At 33.8% G+C, this 12,797-nt stretch overlaps 1 protein-coding gene across 6 annotated transcripts in view; it reads left to right on the top strand.

Moving 5' to 3' along the window:
* Positions 1-1,401: 1,401 nt before the first annotated feature.
* Positions 1,402-12,797, top strand: part of R3hdm1 (R3H domain containing 1) — a 94,836-nt gene continuing 83,440 nt past the window's right edge. For 4 of the 6 annotated variants that reach the window (XM_071619224.1, XM_071619223.1, XM_071619221.1 and 1 more), the window contains exons 1-4: positions 1,402-1,489; positions 3,477-3,687; positions 11,645-11,686; positions 12,174-12,263. In XM_071619224.1, the coding sequence (XP_071475325.1) occupies positions 3,517-3,687; positions 11,645-11,686; positions 12,174-12,263 (303 nt within the window). In that variant the 5' untranslated portion in view covers positions 1,402-1,489; positions 3,477-3,516. The remainder of the gene's footprint in view (positions 1,490-3,476; positions 3,688-11,644; positions 11,687-12,173; positions 12,264-12,797) is intronic. The other 2 variants (XM_071619225.1, XM_071619222.1) reach the window with 1 other exon arrangement.

The following is a 12,797-nucleotide window of genomic DNA, read 5'->3' as shown; positions in this document are numbered from 1 at the left end:
TTTGGTATTGATGTAACTTAAAAAACAGCCATTTAGTGGCCAGAGAAGCTTGATCAAATTGAGATGATATAGTGTCCATTTAAAAAAATAAAACAAAAAAACCTGACATTTGTTTATGATTCTCCCTTTTCTATTTATTAGCCCTTAGTTAATGGAGATGTGAAAATTAATCTGAAGATATTTCAGGGTTCTAAATTATTATATTTCAAAATATCTTTTAAAGAATTAACATGGGATATGAAATGTTCTATTATACATGCACAGCTGTGTAATAGATTTCTTGGTACTTTAACATCATTTTGCTCAGTTGTTTTACCTTAAATGGTACAATTCTGTTTATTGACAACGTAAATGTCAAAGGAAAATGGAAGAATCGTATGGTATTTTTAGAATTATTCGCTTGCCATGAGATCTTTGCTTGAACTACATAAATATAAAATGAAACTGACTTTAAAAATATGACGTGGAGCTGGGCCCAGTGGTGCACGCCTTTGTAAACCCAGTGGCTCGGTAGGCTGAGGATTGTGAGTTCAAAGCCAGCCTCAGCAATTTAGTGAGGCCCTAAGCAACCCAGCAAGACCCTGTCTCTAATTAAAATATAAAAAAGGACTGGAGGTATGGATCAGCGCCCTTGGGTTCAATCCCTGGTACCAAAAATATATATAGAGATATATGACTTGGAGAGACTTTTGGCACTGAGTTTTTCAAATGTTATTAAAAATTGTCATTCTACCCTTTACAGACATTTTCTTTTAACAGACAAAGTAGGTTTCTTTGAAAATGTTAATTGACTACTATAACCTTTTGTTCATTTGTATGTTTAAAACTCTAGGATGTATTATTCAAAATTACCATCTTAAGTTCATAGGGTTATAGCTCTGGGGGAAAAAAAGCTATTTAAAAAATCAAGTTTTTAGAGTTAAAGTGTTCCTGGTTGGGATCTTAGGGCAAGTCTTTTTTTTTTTTTTCCCCCTCCCTACTATAAAGTGGAGCTACTGTCTCCCTTTTATCACTAACCATATTGCAGGTTCTCCTTTTACATTAGTTCCTTCCCTCTCCTCTCTCTTCTTTCTTACTGATAAGCTCTCCAGGCCTCCTTGACTTATTCAGGTTTACATAACTAAGATATGTGTGAATTAGTTGTAACTCAGTGTCCTTACTCTTATTTAAGATAAGAAAATAAAACTCGTAATGGTAGTATTTTTAATTTCTAAATTGCTATGAAGTGTTCCATTTCCCCTACTGTTTTGCTAAAATGTGTCCTTTTGTTTTAATTTTAGGCCACTGAAAGGTATGATACATTTGATCCAAGACAGTCCATCTCAGTCCAGGAATCTACAGTGGTGACAAGGACATGGGACTCCTCCTGCCAGAATACAGATGGTTCAATACAATTGACATCCTGGCTGACAGCTGTGAAAAGGAACCTTGGATTATTTTATTTTATTTTTGTGGAACACCAGAATCTCAGATCCATAGGACACATCAGGTAACACTCTCCAGTCCCTTCAGAAAACCACATCCCTTTTTCTTTTTTTAGTTGTAGATGGATATAATATCTTTCTTTCTTTCTTTCTTTCTTTATTTATTTATTTATTTATTTTTATGTGGTGCTGAGAATCAAACCCAGTGCCTTGCACATGCTAGGCAAGTGTCCTACCACTGAGCTACTACTGTAGCCCCATATCCCTTTTTCTTTAAACATCTTACCTATAGTGCTGGGAATGTACTTCTTTGGTGTAGTATTTACCTAGCATGTTTGAGGCCCTGGGTTCCATCCCTAGCACTAAAAAAAACCAAACAAAATCTTATGTGTAAAAAGTAAGATCCAGAGTATTTTCAGTAGCCTCCCTTTCATCTTCCCATTTTGCAACATTATTTTCAGAATGACCCAATTAACTTATGGTATGGATTCTAATTAAGGAAGACATTTTTGTTTTAGTTTTGTTTTGTTTTGGTTTTGAGATGGGATTGCAGACTTGAACCACTGTGCCTCACCAGTAGAAGATGCATTTTTTATTCAGTGTAGTATACCTGTAATTTTAGAATCTATTTTTCTTTGGCATTTTTTTTTAAGAAACATTTATAGATTTCTAAAATCTACAGGTACTTTATTGTAGATCTTTATTTCACTAAACTCTTGAAATTTCCAAATTGTACAAAGAAAACCATTTATACAGTTTTTTCATCAAGTTTTATTTTAAAAATTTGTTAAAATACAGAAAAGAGGAAAGAATTTTACAGTGAACATTTATATAATCATCCTTTATTCTGCCATTAACATTGTACAATACTTGCTTTAACCTATTTTCATCTCTGTATTTATCCATTGATTTTAAATTTTTTGATGCATTTCAAAATAAGTTGTTTACGTCTGAATAAGAGTAAATTGTGGGGGCTGGGGATGTGGCTCAAGTGGTAACGCGCTCACCTGGCATGCGTGGGGCGCTGGGTTCGATCCTTAGCACCACATAAAATAAAATATATTGTGTCCGCCAAAAACTGAAAAAATTAATATTAAAGAAAACTCTCTCTCTTCTCTCTCTCTCTCTCTCTCTCTCTCTGTTTTAAAAAAAAAAAAAAAAAAAGAGTAAATTGTTCTGGTTTTAGTACATTTTTTACATGTCCTAAACTGACAGCTATCTTTCTTTAGGTTTAATCTCTGATACATTTCTATTTGGTATATAGTGTAAAGTTTCCAGTATTTTCTTCACTATAGACTTAGAGATATATTTATATCTGTATTTGATCCCTATGGATTCCATTTCCTAGAATTTCTGATAATAACATGTTGTTTGCATTGAATCATGTAAGTCAGAGTTTCATTGCTTTACTGGGTTCATTTTGAACCCTAACCACAAGCATATTTTGCATAGGATTTTTTTTAAATTTTTTTTAAATTACTTCCTTTTGGAATCAGGATAGTTTAAGAAATTTGGAATTTGAAGAATACAGATGGAAGTTATAATAAGAAAATATTTTTCTACCGGGTAATATAGTATGCCTTTAGAGAAAAGTTTTGTTTCGAGACAGGTCTCACTCATTTTCTTAGGGCCTTGCTAATTGCCGATGCTGGTCTCGAACTTGGAATCCTGTCTCAGCCTCCGGAGCTACTGGGATTGTAGTATCCCATTCCAGCAAGAAAAAGATTTTTAAGGTCATCAAAATATGCATATGTAACCATCTAACTATTATCTTCCATCTTGATGTGGTTCATTCCTTACTGTTTCTTAAGAACTTTCACAGTATGTGCAATTAAATCACCTTGTATCTTTATTACATCTCTTTTCTCCCTGTATTGTGGCTTTTTAAAAAACATATCCACCACAAAATAATATAATCCTTAAAAGCAGAAATTTTGCTTCTATGTACATTCAGTGTTATATATTGTAATATACAAGGTACACAGTCAATATCATCTAGTAAATGAATTTAAAAAATGTTTCAAACTGAATTAATTTTTTTTTCTTGTTAAGGCTTCAAGTTCCCGATAGAATTCTAAAATAACCTTCGCTAATGAGGATGTCTGATACTGTTACTGTAAAAGATGAAACTGAAACAATGAAGGATTTGGAGGCAGAAATGAAAGATACAACCAGAGTTGAAAATCTTATCAAATCAGAAAACTATGGGAAGATTTTGGCAGAAAAGAATGAACATTGTATTGACAACAATATTGATTTGCAGGTAAACAGGACTTTCTCTGTTGCTACAATTACCTAATATTCAATATGTAGTTATGCTTCTTTTCATTCAAAACTCACTTTTCAGAATTCTAAATGGGTAAGTTGACCCTCTGGGACATGCTTCCCAGCTGGTTTTTCAGTTATCTGGATTAGCTTGCTGCGTCTTAGCTCTTTGATTTGCATATGTCATATAACATAATTCTATTTGTGTGTAGCCAATGTGTTTTATTGGCTTTATACTTTTATATTCTACTCTTCCCTATCAGTGCTGTGAAAGTTCAATATGTAACTGAAGAGCACTTAGAGGAGAGAGAGCTAGAGAGATTGAACCTGCAGAAGATCTATTGGCAAAAACAATCCTCCCTGGGTTTATTAGTCAACCATGACTAAGTAGAGGTTGGTGAGGGGAAAAAATGTCACTTGATGCTTTTGATGCTGTGCATTCAGTCTTATCTTTGAATAACCATTGACAAGACTTTTAATTCCAGGCCTAGTTAGAAATTCAGTTGCTATATTGCTAGATTCAGTATAGGTTGAAACTGTGTCAAGTAGTACTTTCAGTATTCATTATTTTTAAAGGTGTTTCAATTACCTGTTCTCAAAATGACAGGCTAACAATTTTTTAAATACTTTTAGTTGTAGATGGACACAATACTTTTATTTTATTTATTTTATTTATTTTATTTTCCTGTGGTGCTGAGGATGCAACCCAGTGCCTCACCCTTGTGAGGCAAGCGCTCCACTACTGAGCTACAACCCCAGCCCCACAATTTTTTTAGTAAGATTTTGTGGGTCAGGAAATGATGCAGCAGTTGGCTGAGTGAAATTTTGTATTTTATAAGGTGTTCAAAAAGGTGCTGGTATTTAACTTGACAATGGGCTGGCCTGGAAGATCCAGGATTGCTTCCTTCACATGTCTGGCATCTTGGTAGGAATGGCTGGAATGCTGGACTCATGTGGACCTAGGAGCATCCATCCATGATCCCTCCAATGTAGCAATCCACGATAGTCAGACTTCTTATGTAGCACCTCAGCAGTCCCAGAGAGAATGTTCCAACAGGCCAAACAAAGCTTTGAACTAGGTTTGGACATCCTACCGTGTTTCACTGTCTTTTGATGACACATGTCAATAACCCCAGCTCATAGGATGGAAAATTAGACCCCATCTCTTGGTAGGAAAGAGTTTAACCTTCTTTAATGTACCACAAAAATTTATCCTAAAATAGAAAAACTATTCTATCATTTTTTTTCTGTTTCCTAAAGACTTTGAGGTCTGCAAGCCAAAAATTCTACCTTCACCATTTTCTTAAGACAATTAAAGAAAGCTTCTTTAAAGATCATCTCATTCCTTTATTCAGTCAAAAACTATTTCTCCCTGTTATGTGCCACACACCATGTTAGACAGATACCAACTCCTACATCTATAAAAAAGTACTTAGTTCCCACTGATTAAGCATAGTCAAGTAGTAATTATCAAAGAAATTAAGAATAGCACATTTTTTCCAGTCATTTTTAGTAACAGCACTTTTTAAAATAACAAAAAATTTTCATCCCTGTAATTAGTACACTGCAGTGATGGCAGCATGCCAGTATCTTGATTGTATCAGAGAAAATCTGCTAAAATTTTATTGCATTTGTGATTGAAATTGTATTTCATTTTAGTCTCTTTTCTACACCTAATGAACATTCTTCCAGGTTGTGTTTAACAACACATGGTTAACTTGTATTATTGTGTTTCCTGCCATGTCTAAGTATTGCCCTTGACAATAAGCATAAGAACATTCTTATGACCACTATTGCATCATGGCTCAGTTGTTTGTACAGGTAATTCAGGAGATTTTTTATTCTTCTTTCTTTCGTGTGTGTGTGTGTGTGTGTGTGCACGCGCGCACAAGTAGTGTGTGGTATGATGCTGAGGATCAAACCCAGGGCATTGTGCATACTAGGCAAGCACTAAACCACTTTTTTTTTAAGTTAGCTCCCTTAACTCCAAAAACCACTGAACTCTACCCCAGCCCAATCCCAATATTTATTGAAAACCTGTTCTGGGGGTTGGGTATATAGCTCAGTTGGTAGAGTGCTTGCTCACGTGCACAAGGCCCTGGGTTCAATCCCCAGCACCAAAAAAGAAAAGAAAACCTGTTCTGTGCCAAGGAAATATAATAAACAAAAACAGGCAAGGTCTTTGATCTCATGTTCCATATAGCATGGTGGACTTGGAAGACTTGGAAGAGGAAAAAGTGAGAATTTATTTTATGTTAATTTATCAAATACGATCTTTACTGTTTCTTCAAATGTTTATTTAGCATTTACTGTATGAAAAATTGATTCTGTTTTGAGTTTCTGGGGTTCAAGATGCCTCCATCAGAGTTACCTGGCAAGGGGACTACAACAGTTGAAATGAATGTACAGAAGAGACTAAAGTAATAGAAATTGGGGATGGAAGTAGATAAAACCAGAAAGTAACTTTTCCTATGTTTTTACAAAAAATAATGTGAAAGTCATCTGTTTCAGCATCAACAAGGAACTGTGTGTTTTATTAATATGTGTGGTATGATACTGAGGATCAAACAAAAAGTCTGATTAGTATGGAGTTACCTATTCTAAAACTATTAAACATTTTATCTTCCTTTGGTACCTCTAAGGTACTGGGTAAAGATTGTGTATACACAGTCCAAAACATATTGGAACAATTCAAACAATGCCTCCCTACTCCCCAATCCCTTGTCAACTGTTTTTTAAAAATAAGATAGCCAATCCAAATTGTGTTGGTAATCTTTGTTGTGGAGTACAGAAGAGAGCTGATTTTTGTTATCACCTAAGCAAGCCTTGTTTGTCAGAATGCATGAATAGCTTCTAATGTGTATGAATGAATTTTCAACACACAGACTCAGTTAAAGTAGGGTTGAATACATTCCCAGTTTCTTTAGTAAGCCTTTTTTTAATATTTATTTTTTAGTTGTAGTTGGACACAATACCATTGTTTTATTTATTTATTTTTATGTGGTGCTAAGGATCGAACCCAGGGCCTTGCACGTGCTAGGGGAGTGCTCTACCACTGAGCCACAACCCTAGCCCTTTAGTAAGCCTTTTGATAATCAAGCTGAGACTCTTATGTCTTCTATTCCCCAAATTAGTTCTAAGACATTTCTTTAAAAGGGAACAGAGAGCAAGATAAGAGGAAAGAAAGCAATGGTGTTCTAATAAGGCTCTCAGAAAAATTCAGGGCACAAAGCCACACTTTTTCAATATTGAGAGCAAAGGAGTAGGCAATAAATTCCTTAATTGATGAAACATACAAAGATGTTTCTTTTTAAGCCATCAAATAAAAGCCTCTATGTGAAATCATGCAAATCATTTTTCTATTTGTCATGCAGAGATTAAAAAGGATGTGTGTAATGTAGTGCTGGAGAGAAAAAAGGAAAAGATGGGGATGGATGTCATGAAAATCAAAAGGAGATCCGTAGAAGAGAAGGGACCAAGAGATGGGAGGAAGGGGGGAAATGCTTGGGAGTGATATTTTCCAAAGTATATTTTTATATTGTGTGCATTTATGATTATATGAAAACAAATCTCATCATTATGTACTATAATGCACCAATGAAAAATGTATAAAGAATTTTTTTTTAAAAGGATGTATAATGTACCTAACACAGAGAGCCTTACAAATGGGAGATAGTATTAACAATAGTATTATAATTCATCATAATTATTAGTAATTATTTATGAGCTACAACACAACTAAATGGTTTTTCAAATTTGTCCCTTTATTATCATGCAAGATGGATTTTTTTAATATTAAAATAAAAAGTAAAACTTCTTTCTTAACACAACTCCCTAAAATTTCAATGTAATAATTATTGTTTCTGTTAACCCTATTTATATGCTGTAGTTTTATTGTCTTTTATTAATTTTGAATGAGTTCTCTTTTTAGAACTTCTTGCTTCACTTCCCATGGTACAATTTACTTTTTAAATCTCTTTCTAGAACTTGGTACTCTTTCTATTGAACCTGGGTCATGTGCATATATGACAGACCTTATAAATATGTTCACTTTTCACAATACTTTACTATGACATGTATGAAGATGTTTATCATACTTTGTAAGTGTAGACATGTTTTTATATACTATTTTTATTTCCTTGGATGATTTTCATGTATATCACCAATAGGATGAGGAGATTCTTTGCCTTCATTTAATATGTAGATAACCAGAAATTCTATTTCTCTTTCTTTCTCTGGGAACTTTTCCTTATAGTGTAAGACTTTGACCTTTGGATTTCAACCCTGTGCTCTATGGTCTGAAGGTTAAGTGTTAAAAATAAACTAGTGATTGTGTTAATTTGTTGGTTTACTGATTTTTTTTTTTAAGTTAGCTCCCTTACCTCCAAAAACTTTGTTTTCTCTTTCAAATGGCAGCATGGTGTCTTTTGTTTTTACTGCTTCTGACCTTTCGCCTAGACATTTATTCATTATATTCTTTCACATAATTACCATTAACCCTTACTACCATCCAGAGAAGTGGTGAGAATAAGCTCTTCAAGATCTGTTAAGAGTCTTAGTTAAAGGTTTCATTAAAATTAAAATTTCTTTCATAATAGTTATTAATTATAAAGGAAAATGATCCCCTTTTTGAATTAAGTCACATTTCCTCTTAATTCAATGATATTAGATTGGCAGTTATTTTTATGTTAACATTGTATAACCCAGGAATATTATTCTGGTTCCCAATTCTCCAAATTCTGGTAGCTGGCAGCTCTGTCCATACATTAAATACTAGTTTCAAACTGAAATTCTACTAACATTGTTGCATATTCTGTACCCACTTGTTGGCCTAGTTCCTGTCCTATACTTCGTTGTAGAACAGTGTAAATTATAAATTGGTGCTTTGTCTCTAAACCATCTAAATTCTAATTTAATTAGCATCCCTTTGAACTAGTTAAGATCTGTTAAACTAGCTGCCACATTTTTTCTGACAGCAAAATTCTGCTAAGAATGAAAATGTGCTGTAAATGACAAAATCTGATTTTAAAATAATTATATACCAAATTTGGAGAATTCCTATTTTAAGCCAAATTTAACTGCCAGATTGATAACAAATATGAAATAAAGGATATTAACTTCATAAACAGAACTTTTTTCTCTGCTTTGTTATGTGTGTATGGCAGTGTTTTAGAATACATTATATAACTTTTGTTCTTTGCTATTGAACTGAAATAATACCTAATTTTATTGAATAATGCCACTTAGGCAGTTTATAGTTTATAGTAGTGCTTTCGTTTTACTGTGTAACAAATTACCACAAACTTATACTTAAAAGAGCACTCATTTATCAGCTCATAGTAGATCCAGTTGGGTTCTCTGCTGTTTTACAGGACCAAAATTAAAGGTGTCAGTGAGACTGCGCCCTTTTCTGAGGAATCATGCTTTTAAGGATCATTCCAGTTATTAGCAGAACTCACTTTTTTACTGTTGGTATGAGGTTTTACTGTTGATCTGAGGTCCTGGTTTCCAAGCTGGCTGTTGGGCTCTCTGCTTTTAGGAGGCTAGTCAGTACTTCTCAAATTGTCCTATTTTCAGAACCAACAATGGTGTATTTAATTCTTTAAATCTGTCTGACTTTCCCTTGTATTCTCTACCTGAGAAAACTCCTTGCTTTTAAAGGGCTCAGTTGAATGGGTCAGACTCACCTGAATCCTAAATCTGTATCCTAAAATCAACTGACTTGTCTCAGTTACTTGTGTACAATCCCTTCATACCAGTACCTAGATTAGTAATCAGTTAAATAAGTAGAGATTGGGAGTCCTCTTGGGGGCCATCTTTAAAATTCTGTCTACCAGGTGTATGTGTAATCCACAACAACAAAAACGTTTTTTATAGGTGTAATGTAACGGGCACAGGACTAAGATTGTGAAGCTCTTGGGTTCTGTTTGGCTATTTAAGTAGCTCATTCTGGTTTGGGCAGTCTTTAATACCAGGTCCTATGTCTTATTCATTTTCATATCTCCAGTTCCTGGCACAAAGTTTAGTGTATAGCAGAAACTAAGAACATGTTAGTTACATGATGTTAAATTAAGATAATTTTAGTTCTCTGTGTCTTTCCTCATCTTTCTTCAGCATCATCAAAGGCTCCTTACAAATTAAAACAGATAGTCAATACACATGTAAGACTTTGAATACTCTAAAGCAGTACTATAGGAACAATATATAGCATCATCTTTATTTTACAGGTTGAAAGCAGCATCTGATAAATTAAGTAACTTATCAAAGACCTCATGGCCAATAAGCAGAGATAGAACATTGGTTTTCTGATACCAAAGCCACCTTTTTTTTTTTTTTTTTTAAATCTTTCACTGAATCTCTTCAAGAACCCTGCGAATTAGTTCAAACTGTGTAAACTTTATACAGATAAGAGTAAACTGAAATAGTTTGACTAGGGTCACCTAGTAAAGCAGCAGAAATTTAAGTCCAGCTCTTCTGCCTTTTAATCATCTTTTATTTTAGACATTTTTAATAGAAGGTTTATACTATAGTACTTATAATTGCAAGGGTTGAAAGCATAGGACAAGAGTAAGCCACAAATTAATTTCCTTTTTGCTTTCTTAGAACTCTTCTAGTCACGTGCATTATCCTGGTATCCATTTATTAGATTTCTCTCATTTTTTTGGTTCCTATAAGCCTTGACTCTATGGTAGTATAACTTCTTTCCTTTCTTTTAGTATGTAAGTTACAGACTTTTTTTTTTTATTTTAACCAGATTAAAGAAGAGAGCAAATAGAAACAGAAAACAGTACCAACATGCAGAAGCCCTCTTAGGCAGCATTAATATATGTGTATGTGTACACATACATAGAATTTTATTCTCTATAAGAAACAAAGTCATTTTTCTTAATTTTGTCCTGATTTTTCTTTTGTTTTATTATTGATTTGGTGATCCGGAGTCAAAATCCTAAGAATATCATGCTCTTATCTTTGGACTCAAAATAGGAAGAATGATGTACTGCTACTATAGACTCCTATTTCTGTTGACTCTATAAAAAATGGCTTTGTTTGAATGTCAGAATAAAATGGTGGCCATTTTCTTTCTTATGTGACATGTATAAGTCTGCGATTTGAGGATGTTTCATATGTTTTGCGTTTGTTACTAAACTGGCTCCCTGATGTTACTGAGTATAAATGGTAGATGCCTGGACCCTGTGCTGGTCGGGGTTGGGTTTGGAGTGGGAGATAGGAAGGAGGCAGGAAGAAAGTCTATTTTAAAAATCTATCTGATTCTGATGCATAGGTGTTTTGACTGCTTTCCCAAATCAAAGCCTGATATCACAAACTAGAACTAGTTGCCTCAGTGGGTTCTCCAGTTATGTGATTGGTAATCTGTCATGTTAAACATCCATATTGTAAGTCTGCCCTCTTTCTTTCATCTCTGCTTCATTGCTTTACCCCAGACTTGGTGAACAGGATTCTGTCACTAATAAACTGGTGATGTGCTTCATACATTGCCAAAAGGCTCAATAGATGTGTGGTTGGACTCTGACTCTGCATTTGAAACATTCTCTTTAGAAATGTTGGAACTTTTCTGATTTCAGCTACTTAAAACTGCTGAGTTGTTTTGGGAGGTTCCCTGCCCCCAAACTTAGCTATAAAGCAAATATAAAATACTTGAATAAGTCTATCTTATTTTGCTATAAAATCACCTTGTAAGTTCCACTGAGTTCAATTAACACAGAATCATGGCTCTTTGCTGACTTAAAGAAAAATGCCAACTCACAGAAGGATTTTAGAGAAATTTCTTCAAGTGTGCTTCTGGGAGGAATCAATACTCTTTCTCTGAAACCAATTTTGATTTCCTCATTTTGCATACTTTGTGCACAGTTTTTCTGTGTTTTAGGTTTATGAATTAAGCAAATTTTCTGTCTCAGTATGAAATTTAATACAAATCTTTCTTGTTGTATGTTCAGCGACCACTGCAGTCATTTGGACAGACAGGAAAAAGGTCTAAGGTATAGTAAATATTTTGGTGTGCTGGCATGCCAAGGGCCTTCCTTCATGCTTGATGAATCCTTGTTTTCATATAGCACTACATTCAGTTTAGTTTTTTTTTTTTTTTTTTTCATATTTTGTTTGGGGCAGAAAGCTTGTTTTGTTTTATTTGGGGCTTTTTTGTCTTGCCTAGTTGCTTTTGTGCATTGCTTTTTTATCTTGGATGGTTTTTTATCTATAGAGAAATTGCTTTCTCACCATTCTTGGGTTTTGAAGTTGGAATTATTCCCATTCTTGCTATTGCTATAATTTTCCAAACTGCAGTTGTTTGCTTTTTCTCTTAACAAAAGGCTTTAGAGGTGCTTAATGATGTATTTGACTTGTACATTTCATCTATTTTTATACATGGCAAAAACTATAAAGAAATTTAGAAACTCACTCCAGGGGGCTTTTGGATATGCCCTAGACTTATGAAATGTAGTGTTAATTTTAAATACTTCTCTCTAGTCAAGCTCAAAGTTAAAGCTAGTTCGGAGCCTTGCAGTTTGTGAAGAGTCTCCACCACCTCCTGCAGCAGAGATATCACAGGAGAACCAGGTAAAAACAAAACAAAGCAAAACAAAAATTGTTATTTGAAGACATGGTGGAACTGGAGAAATTTTTCATATGGTTAAGTGTGTGTGCGTGTATTCAATTTGTTTTGTTTTTACTAAGTAAAAAAACCAAGATACATAAGAAAGCTGGAAAAACTCTTTGCTTTAGTCTAAGGCTTAAAATAATGATTTCTCTTTTGGTAAAACTTTGGGATCATATAATAACTGGGACTATTAACTTAAAGATAATTACAAAATTTTTGTTGAAATATTATAAAATATTAAATTGTATTTTCAGCAAGTATTATTATGATGAAATTTGTCCTTTTACTTTTTAGTTTGAGAAATTTTTATAATATTGACTCTTTGAAAAGAAATTGCCCAGGACTTCAGCTTAATACATTATTTGACTTAAGATGAATGCATGGTAAAGCCAGTTTTCATTTTAAAGTAATTCTTTAATAGTTGTCTCATACTTCTAATTCTTCTATCTGTACTTTAAAAATGTAGAATAATGAGATTTAAGCAAATAATCCAG

The sequence above is a fragment of the Marmota flaviventris genome, chromosome 11, assembly GCF_047511675.1.
Source record: "Marmota flaviventris isolate mMarFla1 chromosome 11, mMarFla1.hap1, whole genome shotgun sequence".
Classification (NCBI taxonomy): domain Eukaryota; kingdom Metazoa; phylum Chordata; class Mammalia; order Rodentia; family Sciuridae; genus Marmota; species Marmota flaviventris.
This window is presented reverse-complemented; position numbering and strand designations above follow the sequence as displayed.